This window comes from Canis lupus, chromosome 1 (assembly GCF_003254725.2).
Source record: "Canis lupus dingo isolate Sandy chromosome 1, ASM325472v2, whole genome shotgun sequence".
Classification (NCBI taxonomy): Eukaryota; Metazoa; Chordata; class Mammalia; order Carnivora; family Canidae; genus Canis; species Canis lupus.
The window spans coordinates 111,061,583-111,085,594 of NC_064243.1; the positions used below are offsets into that span (position 1 = coordinate 111,061,583).

The window sequence follows — 24,012 nt, forward strand, 5'->3', positions numbered from 1 at the left end:
CCTTCGCCCAGAACGAGAGCAAGCCGGTGGGAAGCGCGATCCCGCGAGCTGCATTCTGGGAAACGTAGTCCAGCAGGTGCGCGAAACCCGAGGCGCTTCCCCTTGGGCATTCTGGGAAGTGTAGTCCAGGAGCCCGGTAGAGTCCGGGGCACTTCCGCTCCAGGAAGGCGAGGTCGGGGCCGAGGTTGCTGGCGGTGAGGTGAGTTCACCCCGTGTCGCTGCGGTCCCTCCGAGCCTTCTCGGTCTCGGCGTGGGGCCAGCAGCCAGCCGGACCCCGGTCCTGGGGAAGGGGAGCCGCGGCCGGCGGCGGCGGAGGGCGGGGACGGAGGCGGCGGCGGCACAGTGCCGCTGCCCGGCGGAGCCTCCGCGTCGGGGCGGGCGCGCGTGGCCAGCGGAGTTTGAAGGTCTCCCGCGCTCTCGGCGCCCCCGGCCCCCGGCCCCCACCCCCGGCCCGGCCCTGCCGCGGGCGCCGCGTCCGCCTTGCCGGGAAACATTGCGCGAGCCACTTAGCATCCCCTTGCCTCGGTTTCCTCGTGCCTAAAGAGCATTAGTGCCTTCCCGGCGGTGCTTGGAGAATTCAACGGGATCAGCTGGGAAAGCTGCAGATCGGTGCCTCGCGCCGCGTCGGATGGCACCGCGCATCCTGTCCTCGTAACTCGGGGCCCCTGTGGTGGGGAAGCTCCCGAGAGCCCCTGAGAGCCAGCTCTGCCGCGGGGCCGGTCCTGGATTCCTGGTCTCTCCCGAGACACTTGTTGAGGAAGGAGAGTTCTCCTTAGCCGGACCCTGGCGAAAGTTCTTGGTGGTTTATCCCAGAGAAACGGCCGCGGTCCCGGCTTCGCGCAGTGCCCGCGGCGTGGCGCGTCCCTGACTGTTCACAGCTGCGTGCGTTCGTTCAAATGCACCAGGATTTCTTAGTCTGCGGTTTTTATTATTCTTTGCCTCCGTGCACACGGGAGAAACTTGGTGGAGGCTCTTCCGGCTTATTAATGACAAGCTCCAGTAATTACACATCTTAAAAATGGTGTTCAGTGCGGGACGGAGTAGGGGGGAAATCATGGCAGTTTATCGTTAGCAGGAGAATGAATGATCTGTGGGACAACCAGCGAGAAGGACTTTCCTTAGGGTGACGATAACTCACAGCCCAGAGCATTCAGCTCTGAATTCTAGGCTTCTTAAAACCTTCACTTTCCGGAGAGCACATCTGCAAGGGAGGTTTTGTGAAGCATAATAGCATCTGCTTGTGTGGCTCCGCAGGAAATGGGGAATACTGGCATTATGATGATCCCCGTTTACAGGTGACTGGATTGAGGCACAGAAAGATTAATAACTCGCTCAAGGTTTATTCTGCTAGTAAGTAGAAGGCAATAAGGAGAAATGCAGAATTTGAACCCAGGCACTTTGGTCCCAGTAAGTTATATTGCCTGTATGCCTCTCATTTCCTCATACCCAGGCTGGGGAATACTCTGGAAGCTGCCAGAAGCACTTAGATTAGGGACTGTTCATGAACTCACGCAGTTGATTGAGGGGGAAGCTGGAATCCAGCCCCGGGTCTGAGTTCTACTGGGGAAAGAGACGCGTCTTCCTGTTGGCACAAAGTGCCACGTAGACTAGCAGCTCTCTCATGATGACTTTCCCTTCCACAGTTTTGCCTTCCCAAACTCTGCCCTTCCCCAGAAGGAGAAGGAGAAAAATGACCAAGTTCCAGGTAAGTTGGGTTTGCCTTTCTGTTCCTTAAAATGACATGTCGTAAAGACTGGATGCATTTTTCCCCTGCTTGGGAAGGGTAAAAGGGAACCCAAGGCACATAATTGTTGTATACCAGGCTCTTGCACTTTGTTTCCAAACAATTGTGTGAAAATTAATAGATATTCTTTTAAAAATGACTTCCATATTACAGACGTGTTTACAAATCAGTTTTAATTGGTCCCACATTCTTTCTCATTTGTATTGACATGCCTAGATTTGTAATCATAGTTTAAGTATCATTTTGAATTTTGCAAATGTAATTTTATGTTACCTACACTTTATTTTTTTTTTTCCTACACTTTAAATAGTCATATCATTTCCCATAATTTACCTACTGCTTTACTCCATTCTTCATTTACAGGCGGGTTTTACCATTTTAAAGATGTTTGCAGTAACAGTTTTCTTACATATAATCTTTCTTTCCATACGGAAATTCTTGAGATTTAAGTCATTTTTTTTCTCTTTGAAGTTTAGGGACTCCATTGTTTTCTCACAAGAGGTGCCTCCCATTTTGTGATAAGAATGTCTAAAGTATGGTTTGGTGCAGCAGAGTCCATCTCAGACTGAACTCTGAAAATAATTTTAGTTGTTTTCAAACAAGAAAAGCTAGATTTGGAGCATGCCTGGCCAGCTCAGTCTGTTGAGTGTGTGAATCTTGATCTCGGGGTCCTGAGTTCAAGCCGCATGTTGGCTGTAGAGCTTATTTAAAAATAAATAAATATTTTAAAATAATAATAAAGAGCTAGATTCTTTTTTTTTTAAAGATTTTATTTATCTATTCATAGAGACACAGAGAGAGAGAGGCAGGCAGAGACACAGGCAGAGGGAGAAGCAGGCTCCATGCAGGGAGTCGGAGGTGGGACTCCATCCCAGGTCTCCAGGATCACACCTCTGGCTGCAGGGGGCGCTAAACCACTGTGCCACCGGGGCTGCCCTAGATTCTCTTTTTTATTCTAAGCTAAACCATGTGTGTATTATAGTTGAATGTTTGTTTTATTCATTAACGTGTTAATATGTTTTAAAGAAGTACATATTTAATTTTAAAAATCTTTAGCACTGGGGCGCCTGGGTGGTTCAGAGATTGAGCCTCTATCTTTGGTTCAGGTCGTGATCCTGGGGTCCTGGGATCAAGTCCCACATCAGGCTCACTGTGGAGAATCTGCTTTTCCCTCTGCCCATGTCTCTGCCTCTCATGAATAAATAAATAAAATCTTTAAAAAATAAAAATCTTTAGCACTAGGGATTTGCCAGGCATTTAACTCTGTGGAACAGCTGTGTGAGGATGTAGATGGTCTTATCTGCATTTTAACATGAAAAAACCTTGTGAACCTTCAGATACCTACTGAAATCTACTCAGTGCCCAGGGACACTAACGTTCCCATCGCCTAAGCTGGGAGTTTCAGGTGTTCAATGAGAGTAAATGGAAAGACCCAGAAGAAAAGAGACTTCTCTATTCAGGAACCTGAAGCCAAGCTTCATGTGTGCTGGCATGTCTGGTAGACAGAGGACTCCAAAAATAATATTGTCCTCACCTTATTCCTTTTCTCAGTGGCTGTCTCTTCTTTTCAGATGTCTTAACTAGTTGTTTAGTATATAGATGCTCAGAACTCAAGCTAAAGTTGAGATAATTTTTATTTCCATACAGAAAAATTTGTGAGACGTATAGGAAACAGGAGTCGGGGTTAGGGGTTGGGGGGTGAAGGTGGGAATCTATACATACTAGGAAAAAGGCTTAATATTCTCAATAGGAATTTTACTGATCCATAAGATACTCCAGCAGGATTATGAATAAAGGAAATGAACAAGTAATATAAAAAAATCAAAAGATTTTTTTATTATTTGAATATAGTTGACAGTATGTTGAAACACAATCTTTTAGGGATGCCTGGGTGAGCTCAGCAGTTGAGCATTTGCCTTTAACTCAGGGCGTGATCCTACATCAGGGATTGAGTCTCACATCAGGCTTCCTGCATGGAGCCTGCTTCTCCCTCTGCCTATGTCTCTGCCTCTCTCATGAATGAATGAATGAATGAATGAATAAATAAATAAATATCTTTTTTTAAAAAGACAATCGTTTAAAAAAATTAAATAAGTGGAGGGGTGCCTGGGTGGCTCTGATGGTTGAGTGTCTGATTCTTGGTTTTGGTTCAGGTCATGATCTCAGGGTTGTAAGACTGAGCCCTGAGTCAGGCTTCATACTCAGCACTGAGTCTCCTTGAGATCCTCTCCCTCTGCCCCTCCCCCTTCTCACTCTTTCTCTCCCTCTCTCTCAAATAAAATCTTTTTTAAAAATTAAAAAAAAAAATTAAGTGGAAATTTTTTAAAAAGTTGTTTTTATCACTTAACCAAATTACCCAACATTTAAAAAATAAGATAATGTCCAATTTTGGTCAGAATATAGAGAATCAGGGATACTTCTAATCTCTTACAGGAAGAGTTAATTGGGAAAATTGTCATTATATTAGCAAAATAAAGGTGCATATTTTTCAACAGTGCAATTGCCATTTCTTGGAACTTATCCTAGGGAAGTAACAAGACAGTTGGCAGAGATCTATATAAAAATGTTTTCTGCAGCATTTTAATAGTTAAAAAATTTATTGGGTTGTTTAATTACTTGGAATCATTAAATATATCCTAGATCACCATTTTTATGGAATACTATGCAACCAGGAATAATGAAGATAACAGTAATAGTGATGGCTGACATTTGTTGAGTACTTAATGTGTGTCAGATGCTGCCCTAAGTCCTTTAGTCTCATTTGAGCCCTTCAAGTGCCTTATGTGGTACTATTGCACAGATAAGGACATTGAAGTATTGAGAAGTTAGGTGACTTGACCAGGGTCCCAAAGCCAATCATGGACAGAGTCTTAGAGGTATTTGGTCTCCAGAACATATGTTCTTAACCTCGACACTGATTGTTGCTGTGATTGACAGGTGGGGCATGCTCCTGAGAACACAGGTCCCTGCCCTGGAGGGGTGCTAACGGCCTGTTCGATGGGCACATGCTGATGACGGAGTAAAGGAGGGGGCACTATTCGATGCTGTTGGGATGAATTAACTCAAAATTTCTTACAAAATTTGGCTGTATTGGTCAAATTGTAAAATATGTGTATGACATGATTTGACAATGACAGTTCTAGAGACTTAACTACATAAGGGCACCATGGGGGCACCTGGGTGGCTTAATCTGTTAAGTGCTTTTGGGTCAGGTCATGATCCCAGGGTCCTGGGATGGAGCCCCTTGTCGGGGTCCCTGCTCAGTGTGGAGTCTGCTTCTCCCTCTCGCTCTGCTGCTCCCCCTGCTTATGCCCAATCAAATAAATAAATCTTTTTTAAAAAATTAAAAAAATAGGGATCCCTGGGTGGCGCAGTGGTTTAGCGCCTGCCTTTGGCCCAGGGCGCGATCCTGGAGACCTGGGATCGAATCCCACGTCGGGCTCCCGGTGCATGGAGCCTGCCTGCTTCTCCCTCTGCCTGTGTCTCTGCCTCTCTCTCTCTCTCTCTCTCTCTGATGTGACTATCATAAATAAATAAAAATTTTAAAAAATTTAAAAATATAAAGGGCACCATGTTACATGTACGGAAGTGTTTTTCTTCTCTTTCCTTCTCCCTCTGCGTTCCTCACATTTTTGGTGTGATTGTGGAAAGGGAAGAGGAGAAGCTGTTACTAAGGACAGTTGCTTAGATCTCAGAATGGGGAACCACTTTCCACATACTCCCTCTGCTGCCTCAGTGCTACCCCACTGCCAGTGGCCCGGTGGGTGCAGGATTGAGGTGTGTGTGCTTGGTGTTGTAGGAGGCGGTGACATTCAAGGACGTGGCCGTGGTCTTCAGTGAGGAGGAGCTGGGGCTGCTGGGCCCCGCCCAGAGGAAGCTGTACCGAGATGTGATGCTGGAGAACTTCAGGAACCTGGTCTCTGTGGGTGAGGACAGGTTGTTTCTGTAACTCATCCCCTCAAGCAGGGTTTCTTAACCTTGGCACTCTTGACCTTGAGGGGCAGATAATTCTGTATTATGAGGACTGTCCTCTGTATATTAGGATGTTCAGTGGCACCAGTGGCCTCTACCCAGTAGTTCAAGGCATCAGGACTTCTCAGATATCAGTTTTCAAGTCCCTTTGGAGCACGGAGACCAGACGTTTCTAGTCTTTGCTCCAAGGTAGATGTTATCTCATGTAAATGAACTATAGAGGAACCGTTAAGCTTGTCTTCACCTGGCTCGATAGCTTGTAGATCATGGCCCATTGGTGGGTCAGGAATTTAATTTAGTAAATTGCGTCATCAGTCTTGTAGAAGACTTGGAGAACAGAGGAACAGTATCAGGGCTCCTTAGAATGGTGCACATAGGTGCACATGGCAGCAGTAACTGCAGGCTGTTTACAGTGAGGGGTCTCAGACTGGGAAGGATATAATAAAAACAGACTTTGGTTAAAAACAGTTCATCTGAGGGGCTTCTGGGGGCCTCAGTTGGATAAGCATCTGACTCTTGGTTTCAGCTCAGCTCATGATCTCAGGGTTGGAAGACTGAGCCCCGCCATCAGACTCTGCACTTGGCAGGAGTCTGCATGAGTTTCTCTCTCCCTCTGTCTCTCCTCCCACCTCATCTTAAAAGAATAAGAAACAGTTCATTTGATCATTTATTTCAAGAATTTGTGTGGTAGTAATATATTTCTAATGATACCAAGTGTATTTACTATGGGTAGTGATAGGAAAGTGTTTGATAAACACTGCTTTGGGCAAGGGCATAGTACATTATGGGATTGGAACCAAAATTTTCCAGTACTTTTGCCCTTAATGTTTTTCACTTTTTATCTTTTTGTAGGGCATTCATCCTCCAAACCAGATGTGATATCCCAATTGGAGAGAGAGGAAAAGCTTTGCACAAAGGAGTTCCATACTCAAGGAGGTAGGCACTCGGCTAAGAATCATGTAGCTGGGGTCCTTATAGGTGGCAGTGTCGTCTGCCTCTGTTCTGGATAACCTTCATGCAGCAGCTAGAGAGACCCTTTGAAAACATTAAACACATCATGTCCCTCCTCTGCTTCAAATCCTCCATAATCTTCTCCCTTCACTCAGAATCAAACCAGAAGTGTTAGGGGCACCTGAGTGGCTCTCAAGTGTCCGACTTGTGGTTTGGACTCCAGTCATAATCTCAGGGTCATGAGCTCGAGCCCCCATGTCTGGCTTTGTGCTCAGTGTGGAATCTACTTGAGAGTCTCTCTCCCCCTCTGCCCCTGCCTGTGTTCTCCCTCTCAAATGAAACAAAACAAAACAACAAAATCAAGAAAATCCCAAAGTATTCAAGGGGGCTGGAAGGCCCTATGGTATGTGCTCATTCCCCCAGCTTAAACATTCATTCTACATCTTTCTCCAGTCACACCCTACCCCCCGCCCCATTTGTCTGCCAGCCTCACTTGTGTCCCATTTAGCACAAATATGCTTTACACGTCAGGATCTTTTCCATTCGCTTCTCTGGCTGGATTGCTGCCAGCCCATGAACATTGGAACGCCCTGGCTTCTTACTCACTCATGTCTGTGAGAAGCCCTTTCTTCCAAGGCCTTCTCTGACTACCACTTAAAATGCCGTATCCTGTCACTCTCCATGTCCTTGACTTGTCTTAATTGTGTGTAAGCACTATACTGCCAGACTTACTAGCATATGTAATTTTTAAATTGTGGCAAAATATACATGACACAAAATTTATGTTAACCATCTCTCAGTGGACAGTCCAGTGGCATTAAGTACGTTCACATTGTTGTACAACCATCAGCGCTGTCCATCTCCTGAACTTTTCCATCATCCCAAATTGAAACTACACATTAGATAATGACTCCCTGTCTTCCCTTACTCCAGTTCCTAGTAACCACTATTCTTAACTGTATCTATGGATTCGACTATTTCAAGTACCTCATGTCAGTGGAATCATGCAATATTTGCCATTCATGTCTGGTTTATTTCACCTAGCATGATGTCTTCAAGGTTGATCATGTCATAATATATGTCACAATTCCCCTCCTTTTGGGGGCACCTGGGTGGCTCAGTAGTTGAGTGTCTGCCTTCTGCTCAGGGTGTGATCCTGGGGTCCTGGGATCAAGTCCCGCATTGGGCTCCCCACAGGGAGCCTGCTTTTCCCTCTGCCTCTGCTTCTGCCTCTGTGTATCTCTCATGAATAAATAAATAAAATCTTTAAAATAAAATTTTCTTCACCTGTTGATGGACATTTGGGTTGTTTGTACTATTTAGTTATCGTGAATAAGGCTGCTGTGAACATGGGTGTACAAATACCTGCAAATCCCTGCTTTCCATTTTTTGTGTATATACCCAGAATAGAAATGCTGGATCATATGATAATTCTATTTTTAATTTTTGAGAAACCACCATACTGTTTTTCACAATAGCCACACTATTTTATGTTCCCACCAGCAGTACACAAGGGTTCCAGTTAATCCTCACCGACGCTTGTTGTTTTCTGTGGGTTTTTTTTTAATCTGAATTATAACCACCCTAATGGGTATGAAGTAGTATCTTGTTTTGATTTGCAGTTCTCTAATAATTAGTGATACTGAGCATCTTTTCATGTACTTGTTAGCCATTTGTGTATCATCTTTGGAGAAATGTCTCTACAAATCTTTCTTCCGTTTTGAGTCAGGTTGTTTGTTTTCTGTTGAGTTTTAAGAGTTCTTTGTATTCTGAATGCTAATCCCTTACTAGATTTGTGATTTACAAGTATTTCCTCATTCTGTGTGTGACCTTTTTACTCTATTGATGGTGTCTTTTGATGCATAAGAGTTTATAATTTTCATGAAATTCTCAAATGTGTCTGCTTCTTTTGATCCCTGTGCCTTTGGCGTCATATCCAAGAAATCATCGTCAAGTCCAATGTTATGAAGCTTTTGCCCTCTGTTTTCTCATAGGAGTTTTATAGTTTTAGCTCCTATGTCTAGATCTTTAATGCATTTTAAAGTAATTTTTAAATATAAAAAGAATGGTCTGATTTCATTCTTTTGCATGTGGATATCCAATTTTTCTAGCACCATTTATTGAAAAGACTGTCCTTTTTCCCACTGGTCTTCACACCCTTGTCAGAAACCATTTGACTGTGTATGTGGTGGTTTATTTCTGGGCTTTCTAGACTGTTCCTTTGGTCTATTTGTCTTTATGCCAGTACCCCACTGTTTTGACTACTGCAAGTTTATAGTAAATTTTGAAATCAGGAAGTGAGTGCCTCCAACTTTTTCTTTTTTTAAAGGTGGTTTGTTTTTGTTTTTGTTTTTGTTTTTGTTTTTTTGGCTACTCAGGGTCCTTGAGATTCCATGTGAATTTTAGGATGGATTTTTCTGTTTCTGTATTGTTGGGATTTTGATAGAGATTGCATTGAATCTGTAGATCCTTTTGGGTAGCACTGATGTCTTAACAGTATTAAACCTTCCAATCCATGAACATGGGCTCATTCTATTTTTTTATGTTTTTCATTTATCAATGTTGTATAGTTTTCAGTGCACATGTCTTTCACCTCCTTGGTTAATTCCCAAGTATTTTATTCTTTTTGGTGCTATTGTGTATGGAACTGTTTTTTCAATTTCCTTTTAGATTGTTCATTGTTTGTATGTAGAAATGCAGCTGATTTTGTGTTAGATTTTGTAACTTGCTACTTTGCTGAATTCATTTATTAAACGATTTTTATGTGGAATCTTTAGTTTTCCACATATACGATCATATCATCGATGAACAATTTTACTTCTTCCTTTCCCATTTCGATGCCTTTTATTTCTCACCCAATTTCTCAGGCTAAAACTTCCAGTACTGTGTTGAATATTAGGGACAAAAGTAGGCATCCTTGCCTTATTCTTGATATTGGAGGAAAAGCTTTCAGTCTTTTCACCATTGAGTCTTAATGTGTGATGTGTGTTTTTCATTTATGACTTATTATGTGGAGACAGTTTTTTTCTATTCCTAGCTTGTTGAGAGTTTTTATCATGAAAGTATTTTGAGTTTTATCATATGCTTTTCTACATCAACTGAGATGATTATGTTTTTTTTCCTTTATTTTGTTAATGTGGTATATCACATTGATTTTTTGTGTGTTGAACCATCCTTGCATTTCAGGAATAAGTCCCACTTGGTCATGTTGTAGTATCTCTAATATACTACTGAATTTGGTTTGCTAGTATTTTTGGATCAGTATTCATAAGGCATATTTGTCTGTAGTTTCCTTTCTTACTGTGTCTCTCTCTCTGGCTTTAGAGAGAGGTCAGGCAGTACTGGCCTCACCATGTAAGTAAGGAAGTTTTCCCTCCTTTTCTGTTTTTCTTTGGAAGAGTTTAACAAGGATTGTTGCTCTTCTTTAAATGCTTGGTAGAATGCACCAGTGTAGCCATCTGGTCCCTACTTTTCTTTGTTGGGAAGTTTTTGATCACTGATTCAATCTTTTTAGTAGTTATAGGTCTATTTAGGTTTTCTGTTTCTTCATGATTCAGTCTTATGATATGGAATTTATCCATTTTATCTGTCATCCAGTTTGTTGGCATACAATTATTCATAGTGCTGTCTTATAATCTTTTTTGTTTCTCTATAGTCAGTAGTGGCATCCCCACTTTAATTTCTAATTTTAGGAATTTAAGTCTTCACTCTTATCATAGCCACTCCAGCTAAATGTTTGTTTATTTTGTTGATCTTTTGAAGAACCAGCTGTTTCTCATTGATTCTTTTTCTGTTTTTCTGTTCTCTAGTTTATTTACCTCTGCTCTTTGTTATTTCCTTCTACTACCTTTGGGTTTAGTTCTTTTTCTTCTCTTTTTTTTTTCTAAGAGAGCATATGCAAGCAAGGGGGAAGGGCAGAAGGAGAGGAAGAGAGAATCTCAAGCAGGGTCCACACAGCATGAAGTTTGATGTGGGCCTGGGTCCCACAACCTCGCGATCATGACCTGAGCTGAAATCAAGAGTCAGACATTCAACTGTTTGAGCCACCCAGGCACCCAAGTTTGTTCTTTTTTTTTTTTCTTTTTTTTTTAATTTTTTATTTATTTATGATAGTCACACAGAGAGAAAGAGAGAGAGAGAGAGAGAGAGACATAGGCAGAGGGAGAAGCAGGCTCCATGCAGCAGGAGCCCGACGTGGGATTCGATCCCGGGTCTCCAGGATCGCGCCCTGGGCCAAAGGCAGGCGCCAAACCGCTGCACCACCCAGGGATCCCATCTTTTTCTAGTTCCTTATGATATAAACCATTTTTTTAATGATGTAAGGTTTTATTGTTGATTTGAGATCTTTTTTATTTTTCTAGTTTTACTGAGGTAACATTGACCTAATGTTGCCTAAGGTGTACAACATAATGGTTTGATATTTGTACATATTACAAAATGATTACTGTAATAAGTTTAGTTAACATCCATTACCTCATATAGTTAATTTTTCTCCTTGTGATGAGAACTTTTAAGATCTACTCTTTAGAAACTATCATACATATAATACTATAATACATATAATACATACATATAATACATACATATATAATACATACATATAATACAATACATAGTATTGTTAACTGTAGTTATGTTGAACATTACATTTCCAGAATTTATGTTTTTTTAAGACTTATTTATTTATTTGAGATAGAGAATCTCCAGCAGACTCCCTACTGCGTCCAGAGCCTGACCTGGGCTCAATCTCATGACCCTGAGATCATTACCTGAATGGAAATCAAGAGTCAGATGCTTAACCAACTGAGCCACCCAGGTGCCCCTTATTATCTTATACCAGAAAGTTTATACCTTGTGACCACTTTTACATCATTCCCCCACCCCCTCCAACTCTGGCAACCTCAGATATTATCTCTGTTTCTCTAAGTTTGATATTTTCAGATTTTACATATGAGATCATACAGTGTTTGTCTTTCTGTGTCTGACTTATTTCACTTAGCATAATGGCTTCAGGGTCCATCCATGTTGTCACAAATGGTAGGATTCTCTTTTTTATGGCTGAATAGTATTCCTGTGTGTGTGTAAGTGTCCCATTTTCTTTATTCATCAGTTGATGCACATTTAGATCGTTTCCATGTCTCAGCTGTTGTAAGTAATGCTATAGTGGACATGAGGGTGTAGAGATCTTTCAGACAGTGATTTTGTTTCCTTTGGATATATATCCAAAAGTACAATTGCTGTATCGCTTTTTAATGCAAGTATTATAGATACAAATTTTCCTTTTTGCACTGCTTTCACTGTATCTCCTAAGTTTTGGTATATTGGATTTTCATTTTTTTTTTAATTTAAATTCAATTAGCCAACATATAGTACATCATTAGTTTCAGATGTAGTGCTTAAGGATTTATCAGTTGCATGTAACACTCAGTGCCCATCACATCACATTCCCTCCTTAATGCCCATCACCCGGTTACCCCATCCCCACCCACCTCCCCTCCAGTGACCCTCAGTTTGCTTCCTTTGGTTAAGGTTTTTCTCCCTCTCTGATGACGTCTCATTCAGTTTTCCTCCCTTCCCATATGATCCTCTGTGCTAGTCCACATATGAGTGATTTTCATTTGTCTCAAAATATTTTCTAATTTCCTTTGTGATTTTTTCTTTAATTTATTGGTTATTTACAGTTTTAATATCCAAATATTTGTGAATTCTTAGGCTTCCTTCTGCATTTGATTTCTTGTTTCAATACTGTGATTAGGAAAGTTTGTTATAGGATATCAATCTTTTTAAATTTGTTAAGACTTGTTTTGTGGCTTAACATATAGCCTGCCCTGGAGAATGCTCCATGTGTACTTGAGAAAAATGCATGTTCTGCTGCTATTGGGTGACATTTTCTGTTCATCAGCTTGTAGTATTAAGTTCTCTATTTCCTTGTTGATCTTTCATCTGGTTCTATCCATTACTGAAAGTAAATATTGAATTCTTCTATTACTAATAATAGCTATTTGTCTCTTCCATTTGGTTTATATTTGCCTCATATGTTTGGAATTCTGAGTTTAGTGTATACATGTTTATAATGATTATATCTTCTTGGTGCTTTGACCCTTTATCAATATAGATTATTTCTTGTAATAGCATTTAAAAGTCTATTTTGTCTGACGTCAGTATAACCATCCAGCTCCCTTTTGCATGGAGTATCTTTCTATCACTTTCGAGCTATGTGTGTTCTTAGATATAAAGTCTCTCAGCCATTAGAAACAACGAATACCCACCATTTGCTTCGACGTGGATGGAACTGGAAGGTATTATGCTGAGTGAAGTAAGTCAATTGGAGGACAATCATCATATGGTTTCACTCATGGGGAATATAAAAAATAGGGAAAGGGATCATAGGCAGAGGAGAGAGAAAATGAGTGGGAAAAATCAGAGAGGGTGACAAAACATGAGAGACTCCTAACTCTGGGAAACGAACAAGGGGTAGTGGAAGGGGAGATGGGTGGGAGGATGGGGTGACTGGGTGATGGGCACTGAGGGAGAGCACTGGACGGGATGAGCACTGGGTGTTATACTTTATGTTGGCAAATGGAACTCCGATAAAAAAATATACAGAAAAAGATAGAGTGTCTTGTAGACAACATATATCTGGGTCATGTGTTTTTAGTCCATTGTTCCAACTTATAATCGCTTAGGGCATGTAATCCATTTATATTTAAAGTAATTACTGATAGGGAAGAACTTTTGTCATTTTGTTTTTTTTTTTTTTTTTTTTTTTTTTTATTTATGATAGTCACAGAGAGAGAGAGAGAGAGGCAGAGACACAGGCAGAGGGAGAAGCAGGCTCCATGCACCGGGAGCCCGACGTGGGATTCGATCCTGGGTCTCCAGGATCGCGCCCTGGGCCAAAGGCAGGCGCCAAACCGCTGCGCCACCCAGGGATCCCTGTCATTTTGTTTTTTATATTTGTTTCATGTATGTCTTAAAGGTTTTTTGCCCCTCTTTTCATTAGTGCGTTTGTTTATGTTTAGTGGATTTTTTTTGTAGTGACACATTTCAATTCCATAATTTTTATTTTTATGATTTTTATGATTTTATTTTATTCATGAGAGGCAGAAAGAGAGAGAGGCAGAGGGAGAAGCAAGCTCCATGCAGGGAGTCTGACGTGGGACTCGATCCCGGGTCTCCAGGATCACGCCCTGGGCTGAAGGCAGTGCTAAACCGCTGATCCACCGGAGCTGCCCCCATAATTTTTTTTAAAGATTTATTTTAGAGAGAGAGTGTGCAAGCAAGGGGTGGGGCAGAGAGAGAATCCTCAAGCAGACTCTCCACTGAGCATGGACTCAGGGCTTGATCCCATGACCCTGAGATCATGATTTGAAATCAAGAGTTGAACCCTTAACCAACTGAACCACTCAAGCATCCCTCAATTTTATAATTCTCACCAGATCTAATATGTGCGGGTTATTGCCATACTAACCAATTAGTCAAGATACCAGCTGAGTGTCATCTTGATTCTGACACCATCTGTCAGGATATAGTGTCAGATCCTACAGGTTAAGAGCTTAGTCCTACAAGATTCCCACCTCTCACCCTGTAGCCCCTTTCAGAGGCCAATCACAAGTCCAGGTTGTTAACTGTGCTTCAGAGGTTCCTGCAACCCCCACCTTGGGTTCAGTTAATTTGCTTGAGTGGCCCACAGAACTCAGATATGGTTTACTTACTAAATTGTCAGTTTATTATAAAAGGATATAACCCAGAACAGCCACATGGAAGAGGTGCATAGGGCAAAGTACGTGGGAAGGAGTGCAGAGCGTCCAGGCTCTCTCTCTGAGCTCACCACTCTCCCTGCATCTCCACATGTCCCCCAACCTGAAAGCTCCCCAAAACCCTTCCTTTCAGATTTTAATGGAGGCTTCATTACTTAGGCATGATTGATTAGGTCATTGGCTATTAGTGATTGATTCAGCCTTCTGCCCTTCTCCCTTTCCCAGAGGTCAGGAGGTGGGATTGAAAGTTCCAAACCAGTCTGCCTCCTTAGAGTATTTCCAGAAGTCCACTCATTAACCTAAACTCAGATGTGGTTGAAAGAGGTTTGTTAGGAAGCATAGGACACCCATGTCACCTCTATGGCTGTGGAAGGACTTCAGGAACTGAGGACAATAATAATGTAACAATGATACTCCCGCTGTACTTTTGTCTTAGGAAGTTCTAAGGGAGATGCCTGGGTGGCTCAGCGGTTGAGGGTCTGCCTTTCACTCAGGGTGTGATCTCAGGGTCTGGGATTGAGTTGCACATCAGGCTCCCTGCGAGGAGCCTGCTTCTCTCTCAGCCTGTGTCTCAGTCTCTCTCTTTCTCTGTGTGTCTCTCATGGATAAATAAATCTTAAAAAAAAAAAAGGAAATTCTAAGGATTTAGGGATCTATGGTCCAAGAACTGAAGACCAAAATACATGTTTATTATAAACCACAATATCATGTTTTATAGGGTTCAGTGGATAGGTTTTATATATCTTTAGCTTTTCAAAAGAATTTTATTTTTCGACACTATAAATAGAACTATTTCATTTCTCAGTTATGCTCTTTTACAACATAGGAAATACAATCGGTTTTTGACATCAACCTTGTAGTCTGCAGTCTTCCCATGTTGGTACATTCTAGAAACATTTTAGTACCTTTTTTATACATTCCTATAGACTTTCTGTGTAGAAAATTATGATCTACAAATGTGTATTCTTTCCAGTATGAATGCCGTTGGGTTTTTTGATGGTTTGTTTGCCTGATGCGTGTGCACAGCATTCAGTCTTTTACCACTGATAATGATACTTAGTCATACACTTTTTTGGGGGGTTGAGTTCCCGTCTTAGTTTCAGTTTTTTTCTTTATCGTGAATGGGTAACAGTATATGTATGTACGTATTTTGTAAAATGCTTAGTCTGCATTTACTGAGATGATTATAAGATTTTTTTCCTTCATGCTATGAATATGGTAAAGTGCATTGGTGATTTCACATGTTAAAACAAGCTTGCATTCCCTTCTATTAAAAAACAAAATTTAGCTGACTAAATTTTAAAGATTTTACTGGCTTTATTCAGTGATTCATAAATCAGGCAACATCATTACAGCAGATAGAAAAGCTCCCAGAGATCTATATAAAAGATTTCGACAGCAAAATGGAACAGGAGCAAGGCAATTATAGGAGGCAAAGAGGTTGGTTATTGCAGGGTTACCTTCCTTTAAGAGGATACAGGGGATTCCTACTACAGCTGATCTGGGGATTCCTGATTGATTGGTTTAAGATCCCATTTCTGGGTTAGCCAAAATTGTAATTAAGTCTTGGTTTGGTGGCATGGGGTATAGCATAAGCAACTCCATTTGGGTCCTCTTGTCTTGTTTTTATTTTTATTATTTTTTTAAAGATGTATTTATTTGAGAGACACAGAGACATAGGCAGAGGGAGAAGCAAGCTCCCTGTAGGGAGCTGGATGCGGGACTTGATCCCAGGACCCTGGGATCACATAGATGCTCAACCACTGAGCCAACCAGGCGCCCCTGTTTTTAACACTGGGATTAACCCCACTTATTCATGATGTACTAGTGTTTTTTTATTATGTTTCTAGAAACAAGATTCGTTCTTTGTTAAGGATTTTTGCACTTTATGTTGAGGGGTTTTGATTTGCCATTTTCTTGAGACTTGATGTCTTTGTCTGATTTTGATATCAAGTAACACTGGCCTTATACAATAACTCAAATATACCATCCTCTTATATTTTCTGAAAGGATTCATATAGGGCTGGTATTACTCCTTTTCTGACTGCTAATTGGAATCCACTGGTGAAGTTGGTGTTTTTGTGAGAATGTCTTTATGAATTAAATTTCTGAACTATTTAGATTTTTTGCTTTTCTTGCAACAGATTTGGTAATTTGTATGTTTCAGGGAATTAGTATATTTTTAAAAATTTGAGTTGTTGAATATATCTCCTTATTTTAATGCTTCTAAGATCTATAGTAAAATTCTATCTTTCATGCTTAATGTTGAACTTTCCCTACTTGTTTCATTTGATTTTTACTCTGATTTCCTTAATTCCTCTTTTCATGGCTTCTTGAGGTGGAACCTTAGGTTTTTCATTTTACACTTTGTTTTCTGATATAAACTTTTAACACTATAAAATTATCTGAGTTCCGTTTAACTGCACACCAGAAATAGAAATATAATGAATATTATATCACAAAGTATTTTCTAACTTCCCATGAAATTTCCTGTTTGACATGTGGGTTATGTAGAGTATATTTAATTTTGATATTCTTAGGACTTTTCTGGATATCTTAAGTTTTTTAAAATCTAATTTTTTAATTGAAGTATAGTGGACATGCAGTGATAGTTTCAGGTAGGCAACATAGTAAATAGACAACTGTATATACATTATGCTACTATCTGTCAGCATACAGCACTGTTACAATACCGTTGATTGTATTACTTATGCTGTACCTCTCATCCCTGTAACTCATTCATCCCACAGTTGGAATCCTGTACTTCGTACTCCCTTCACCTATTTTGCCCGCCATTCCCCCGCCCCCACCAGCAACCACCAGTTCTCTGTTATTTACAGGCCTATTTTTGCTTTGTTCATATGTTTTGATTTTTAGATTCCACCTATAAGTGAAATCAAAAGGTATTTGTCTTTTTTTTTAAGGATTTTATTTATTCATGAGAGAGAGAGAGAGAGAGAGAGAGAGAGAGATGGGCAGAGGGAGAAGCAGGCTCCATGCAGGAAGCCTGATGTGGAACTCCACCCCAGCCCCAGGATCATGTCCTGAGTTGAAGGCAAATGCTCAACCACTGAGCCACCTAGGCGTCCCTTCTTTGACTTATTTCACTCAGCATAATGCCTTCTAGGTCTACCCATGTTGTTGCAAATGGCAAGATCTTACTCTTATGAGTAATATTCCATTGTGTTTATGTCTGTGTGTATACCATCCACATATTTTATCAGTTCATCTGTTGATGGACACTTGGGCTGCTTCCATGTCTTGGGTCTTGTAAATAGTGCTGCAGTAAACAGCACTATTTTGAATTCGTGTTGCGTTTTTTTTTTTGTGTGTGTGTATGTGGGTTTTTTTGTTTGTTAAGTACCCATTAGTGGAATTACTAGCTTATGTGCTAATTCTATTTTTAATTTTTTGAGAAACCTTCATACTGTTTCCCACAGTGGCTGCAAATTCCCACCAGTAGTGCACAAGCGTTCCTTTTTCTCCACATCTTCACCAACACTTAAAATTTTTTAAATCAGATTTTTATTAATTCAAATTCAGTTAACATATAATGTATTATTAATTGCAGAGGTAGAGGTCAGTGATTCATCTGTCTTATATGATGCCCAGTGCTTGGGACTCCTGTGTGGCTCAGCGGTTTGGCGCATGCCTTTGCCCTGGGGCGTGATCCTGGGTCCTGTAATTGAGTATCGTGTTGGGCTCCCTGCATGGAGCTTGCTTCTCCCTCTGCCTGTGTCTCTGCCTCTCTCTCTCTCTCTCTGTGTGTGTCTCTCATGAATAAATAAATTAAAAAAAAAAAGATTTAACACCCAGTGCTCATTACTTCATGTACCCTCCTTAATGTCCACTGCCTAGTTACCCCATCCCCCAGTTACCTCTTCTCCAGCAACCGTTTCCTGTGATTAGGAGTCTCTTACAGTTTGTCTCCTTCTCTGATTTCGTCTTGTTTTATTTTTTCCTCTCTTCCTCTGTGATCCTCTGTTTTGTTTCTTAAATTCCACATGAGTTAGATCATATGGTAATTGTTTTTCTGTGATTGACTAATTTCACTTAGCATAATACTCTCTAGTTCCATCCATGTCATTGCAAATGGCAAGATTTCATTTTTTTTTTTTGATGGTTGAGTATCATACAATATTCCATTGTATATATCCACATCTCCTTTATCAATTCTTCTGTTGATGGATCTATGGGTTCTTTCCATAGTTTGGTTATTGTGGACATTGCTGCTATAAACATTGGGGTGCAGGTGCCTTTCACATCACTACATTTGTATTTTGGGGATAAATACCCAGTAGTGCAATTGCTGGGTCGTAGGGTAGCTCCATTTTCAACTATGAGGAACCTCCACACTGTTTTCCAAAGTGGCTGTACCAGCCTGCATCCCCACCAACAGCATACAAGGGTTTCTGTTTCTCCGAATCCTCATCAGCATCTGTCGTTTCCTGACTTGTTAATTTTAGCCATTCTGACTGGTGTGAGGTGGTATCTCGAAGTGGTATTTCCCTGATGCCAAGTGATGTTGAGTATTTTTTCATATGTCTGTTGGCCATTTGTATGTCTTCTTTGGAGAAATGTCTGTTCCTGTGTTCTGCCCATTTCTTGATTGGCTTTTTTTTTCCTTTGGATGTTGAGTTTGATAAGTTCTTTACAGATTTTTGGATACTAGCCCTTTATCTGATAAGATATTTGCAAATATCTTCTCCCATTCTGTTGGTTGTCTTTTGGTTTTGCTGTTTCCTTTGCTGGGCAAAAGCTTTTTATCTTGGTGAAGTCCCAATAGTTCATTTTTGCCTTTGCTTCCCTTGCCTTTAGAGACGTGTCTTACAAGAAGTTGCTGCAGCCAAAGAGGTTGCTGCCTGTGTTATCCTCTAGGATTTTGATGGATTCCTGTCTCACATTTAGGTCTTTCATCCATTTTGAGTCTACCCTTGTGTATGCTATAAAGAAATGATCCAGTTTCATTCCTCTGTGTGTGGCTCCAATTTCCCCAACACCACTTGTTGAAGAGACTTTTTTCCATTGAATATTCTTTCCTGCTTTGTCAAAGATTAGTTGACCACAGAGTTGAGGGTCCATTTCTGGGTTCTCTATTCTGTTCCACTGAGCTCTGTGTCTGTTTTTGTGCCAGTAACATACTGTCTTGGTGATTACAGTTTTAAAAAAAAAGATTTTATTTATTCATGAGAGAGAGGCAGAGGGAGAAGCAGGCTCCCTGCAAGAAGCCCGATGCAGGACTTGATCCCAGACCACTGAGCCACCCAGGCGTCCCATGATTACAGCTTTATAATACAGCTTGAAGTCCAGAATTGTGACTCCTCCAGCTTTGATTTTCTTTTTCAGCATTCCTTTGGCTGTTTGGGTTCTTTTCTGGTAGGTTTGGGTTTTTTGGAGATCTTATTTTCCTTTGTAGGAGTTAGGTTTTGTTGTTTGCCACCAGGAACTAGGCAGCTTCCTCCCAACCTCATCACACACTCACCAGGACGGATGAGGCAAGCAAAAACACAAATTTTGCACAGCTTTGAGTACATCTTTTACTTGGTTAAACATTATCTTGGTTGTTGCAGCTCAGCTAGTTTTAAATTTTTTCACAAAATGTTTGTATGATGTTGGTTATTTGTTGCTCCTGTGTGGGACCTAGGACTGGACCATCCCACTCTGCCCTCCTGCTTACCTCTGTCACTCTTTTAGCTCTTTGAGTCTATTTCAGACAGTCCTAAAGACCTTGTCTGACACTGCTGATACTCATCTTAGGTAATTCATTGCTGCCACTTTATCTTATTTTTTATTCCTTCAAGTAGGCCATATTTTTCCTGGGTTGGCTGGAGTTTTGTTTTGGTTTTTGTATGCTTTTATGTTGTTGAAAGTTGGGCATTTGAGAAAGCATCTTTTGAGACCAGCTATTTTCCAGGAAAGACCTTTACTAATGTGCAAGGTACGTTCTGACCTCCTGGGTTTCCCAATGGTGAGGGCTTAAGGTCATCTCAGAATATTCTGAGCATGTGTCTTGCCTGGGCCTACGTATGTGTGTTTTTTTGTTTTTTTTTTTTTTTAATTCCTTCATACACAAAGATGCTCTTAAGTGTCTGAATCCCCCAAAGATTATCACCCTAGCTTTATGGGGACATAGGTGTTCACTTGTGTTCCTTCACACACAATCTTCTCCCCAGCCTTCTGTGGGTCTGTAGTTCCCCTGAAGCTCCCACGAGGCCTGCTGCAGCTTCCTATTGGGTTTCCTCATCGTGTCCCCAAGTCAGAGCAGACACCTGTCCCTCTGGCGGCCCCCAAGCAGGGTAGAGTAGCACAAATAAAGTTAGCTCAGCTCTGCTTTGCCTGCTTTGAAGTAGGGAATTGGGAGGTGGGTTTCTGCATCCTTCAAATGGGACCTTACCATAAGTAAAAATACCACTATGTTTAAAAGTAGCTGCATATGAGAAGGGGGGAAAGCCTACACAGCCACAGGTCAAGACACATGCTCAGAAGAGACCCAAGAAGACCTTAAACCCTCACTCAGGGCTACTCCCAAATTTCCTCCCATTTTAAACGTGTATTTTTTTTTTCTATTGGACCATCCCTTGTTTGCTGTAGATCTTTTTTTTTCAGCTAGCCTCTAGTTTTTAACGTTTCCCCTGGGGAACAAGGGTTTGGAGCTCTTTCATTCACCACCTTGTTGATGTCACACTCTCTGTACCTAATTCTTTGTTCTTTATCCTTCCAGGAGGCAGGAATCAAAAGGAGATGGAGACTTTTCATGAAGCAGGAATAAGGTGCCTTTCATTAGGGGAGCTTTCATGTTGGCAAATCAAGAGACATGTGAGCAAATTAACCAAAAATCAAGACTCTGTGATAAATATTCAAGGAAAGAGTTCTCAGCTCCCCGACCAGTGTGATTCCCCCTGTCAAGTTGGAGCAGGAATATGTATTCAGGCTTCTGTGGAGGACAGCTGTATAATGAATCTTATAGAGGATCATTCTAATATTATTGAAAATCAAGAATTTCTGGCCCAGAGAACTCCGAATTCTTGGAGTAAAATATATCTCAGCGAAATGCAGAATTATCAGAGAAGTTGTAAGCAGACTCCAATGAAAAACCAGTTATGTATATTTGCTCCGTATGTTAACATTTTCAGTTGTGTTTCACACCACCATGATGATACAGTGCACAAAAGAGACAAAGCTCACAACAACAATTGTGATAAAGACATCTTAAAGGTGTCCCCTCTCACCCAGCAGACCTACCACTGTAGCGAATGTGAGAAAGCCTTCAGTGATGGCCCCAGCCTTGAACTCCATCAGCAGGTACACTCTGGAAAGAAGTCCCCCCCTTATAGCACACACGAGAAGGACCCTGGTTATAGCTCAGCTATTCCTGTTCAACAAAGTGTTTACACAGGAAAAAAACGCTATTGGTGTCATGAGTGTGGGAAGGGTTTCAGTCAGAGCTCAAACCTGCAAACTCATCAGAGAGTCCACACAGGGGAGAAGCCCTATTCGTGCCTTGAGTGTGGTAAGAGCTTTAACCAGACCTCACATCTTTATGCTCATTTGCCTATTCACACAGGAGAGAAACCCTACAGATGTGAAAGTTGTGGGAAGGGCTTCAGTCGTAGCACAGATCTGAATATTCATTGCAGAGTTCACACTGGAGAGAAACCTTACAAGTGTGAGGTGTGTGGGAAGGGCTTCACTCAAAGGTCACATCTCCAGGCCCACGAGAGAATCCATACTGGAGAGAAACCATATAAATGTGGAGATTGTGGTAAACGCTTTAGTTGTAGCTCAAATCTTCATACCCATCAGAGAGTCCACACTGAAGAGAAACCCTACAAGTGTGATGAGTGTGGGAAGTGTTTCAGTTTGAGCTTTAATCTTCATAGTCATCAACGAGTCCATACAGGAGAGAAACCATACAAGTGTGAAGAGTGTGGGAAGGGTTTTAGTTCAGCCTCAAGTTTCCAGAGCCATCAGAGAGTTCACACAGGAGAGAAACCATTTCGATGCAACGTGTGTGGTAAAGGCTTCAGTCAAAGCTCGTATTTTCAAGCCCATCAGAGGGTCCACACTGGAGAAAAACCGTACAAATGTGAGGTGTGTGGGAAGCGCTTCAATTGGAGCTTGAATCTTCACAATCATCAGAGGGTCCACACAGGAGAGAAACCTTATAAATGTGAAGAGTGTGGGAAGGGCTTTAGTCAAGCCTCAAATCTTCAAGCTCATCAGAGTGTCCATACTGGGGAGAAGCCATTCAAATGTGATGCATGTCAGAAGCGATTCAGCCAGGCCTCACATCTTCAAGCCCATCAGAGAGTCCACACCGGAGAGAAACCATATAAATGTGATACATGTGGTAAGGCCTTTAGCCAGAGGTCAAATCTTCAAGTCCATCAGATAATTCACACTGGAGAGAAACCGTTTAAATGTGAGGAGTGTGGGAAAGAATTTAGTTGGAGTGCTGGGCTCAGTGCTCATCAGAGAGTTCACACAGGAGAGAAACCATATACATGTCAGCAGTGTGGTAAGGGCTTCAGTCAGGCCTCACATTTCCACACACATCAGAGGGTCCACACTGGAGAAAGGCCATACATATGTGATGTCTGTTGTAAAGGCTTCAGCCAGAGATCACATCTTGTCTATCATCAGAGAGTCCACACTGGAGGAAATCTATAGATGTGAGGTGTGATGTCGTCTTTGTTAAAGTTCACGTCCTCATCTCTACTGGAAGATCAATGCTGGTAATTGTGGAATGTTCCTTCCAAACTCAGAAGCCTCAAGGAATCTTCACATGCAAATCAGCTCTGTAAAATGCTGTTTTAAGGACTCAGTTGGGAGATAAATTCTTTGCAAACATCACATTTAATAGATGAGAGAAAACCTATAAATACAATCAGTGTTTATACGAGAGTTCTGAACGTCCCAGTTTTCAAGATGCAACACAAAAGAATTTCAAAGTTCATCTGAATTTACCCAGGAAAGAAGCCTTATAAATGAAGACAAGGGGGGCAGGACTTTAATGAAAGTATAATGATGGACAAATAAAATTAATGGCAACAGCAATGTAACCTCCATGTAGGGAGGGAGGTTTTTCACTACTTTATCTCTACCATGTAGAAGTGTGCTTGGCTCATAATAGATGCCCAGCAATTACTGAACAAAGTGAGAAAATCTAGGATAAATATTTGGAAATTCTACTCCCCTACCCTGATTTCATAACAACATACTCAAAGGGAACCCTGCTAGTAGCCTTAATGAGATTAATTTCTGGAAACATTCAAGTACAGAAAATCATGCCATGCTGCCATCCACAGTAATGCAAATTTGGATGAATTTGTGAATGGCCCCCATCCTCATCTGGCCCTGGTTTGTTGTAGTCAGGACATGTGTACAGTGTAATATTTAGTATCATTAGTTTGTATTTTATAGACTAAAAAAATACTGTTTTTAATCTAATAATATGATACAACAATTTATATGCTTGGAAATTTTGGATCCTAATACATTAAGGTAGGATTTCACTGTAACTCTTTGAAAGTTTAAAAGTAGTTATTAATGACAAGTTTTTTAGTAAACTTGAATTGTTAGTAA

General features: G+C 41.1%; 1 protein-coding gene across 1 annotated transcript; it reads left to right on the forward strand.

Moving 5' to 3' along the window:
- The first annotated feature begins 118 nt into the window (after positions 1–118).
- ZNF235 (zinc finger protein 235) lies at positions 119–24,012 on the forward strand. The gene is given in 6 exon segments (XM_025424719.3): positions 119–199; positions 1,644–1,705; positions 5,544–5,670; positions 6,569–6,652; positions 21,149–23,081; positions 23,083–24,012. Coding segments are annotated over 5 exon segments (2,187 nt in total). The 5' UTR covers positions 119–199; positions 1,644–1,690; the 3' UTR covers positions 23,111–24,012.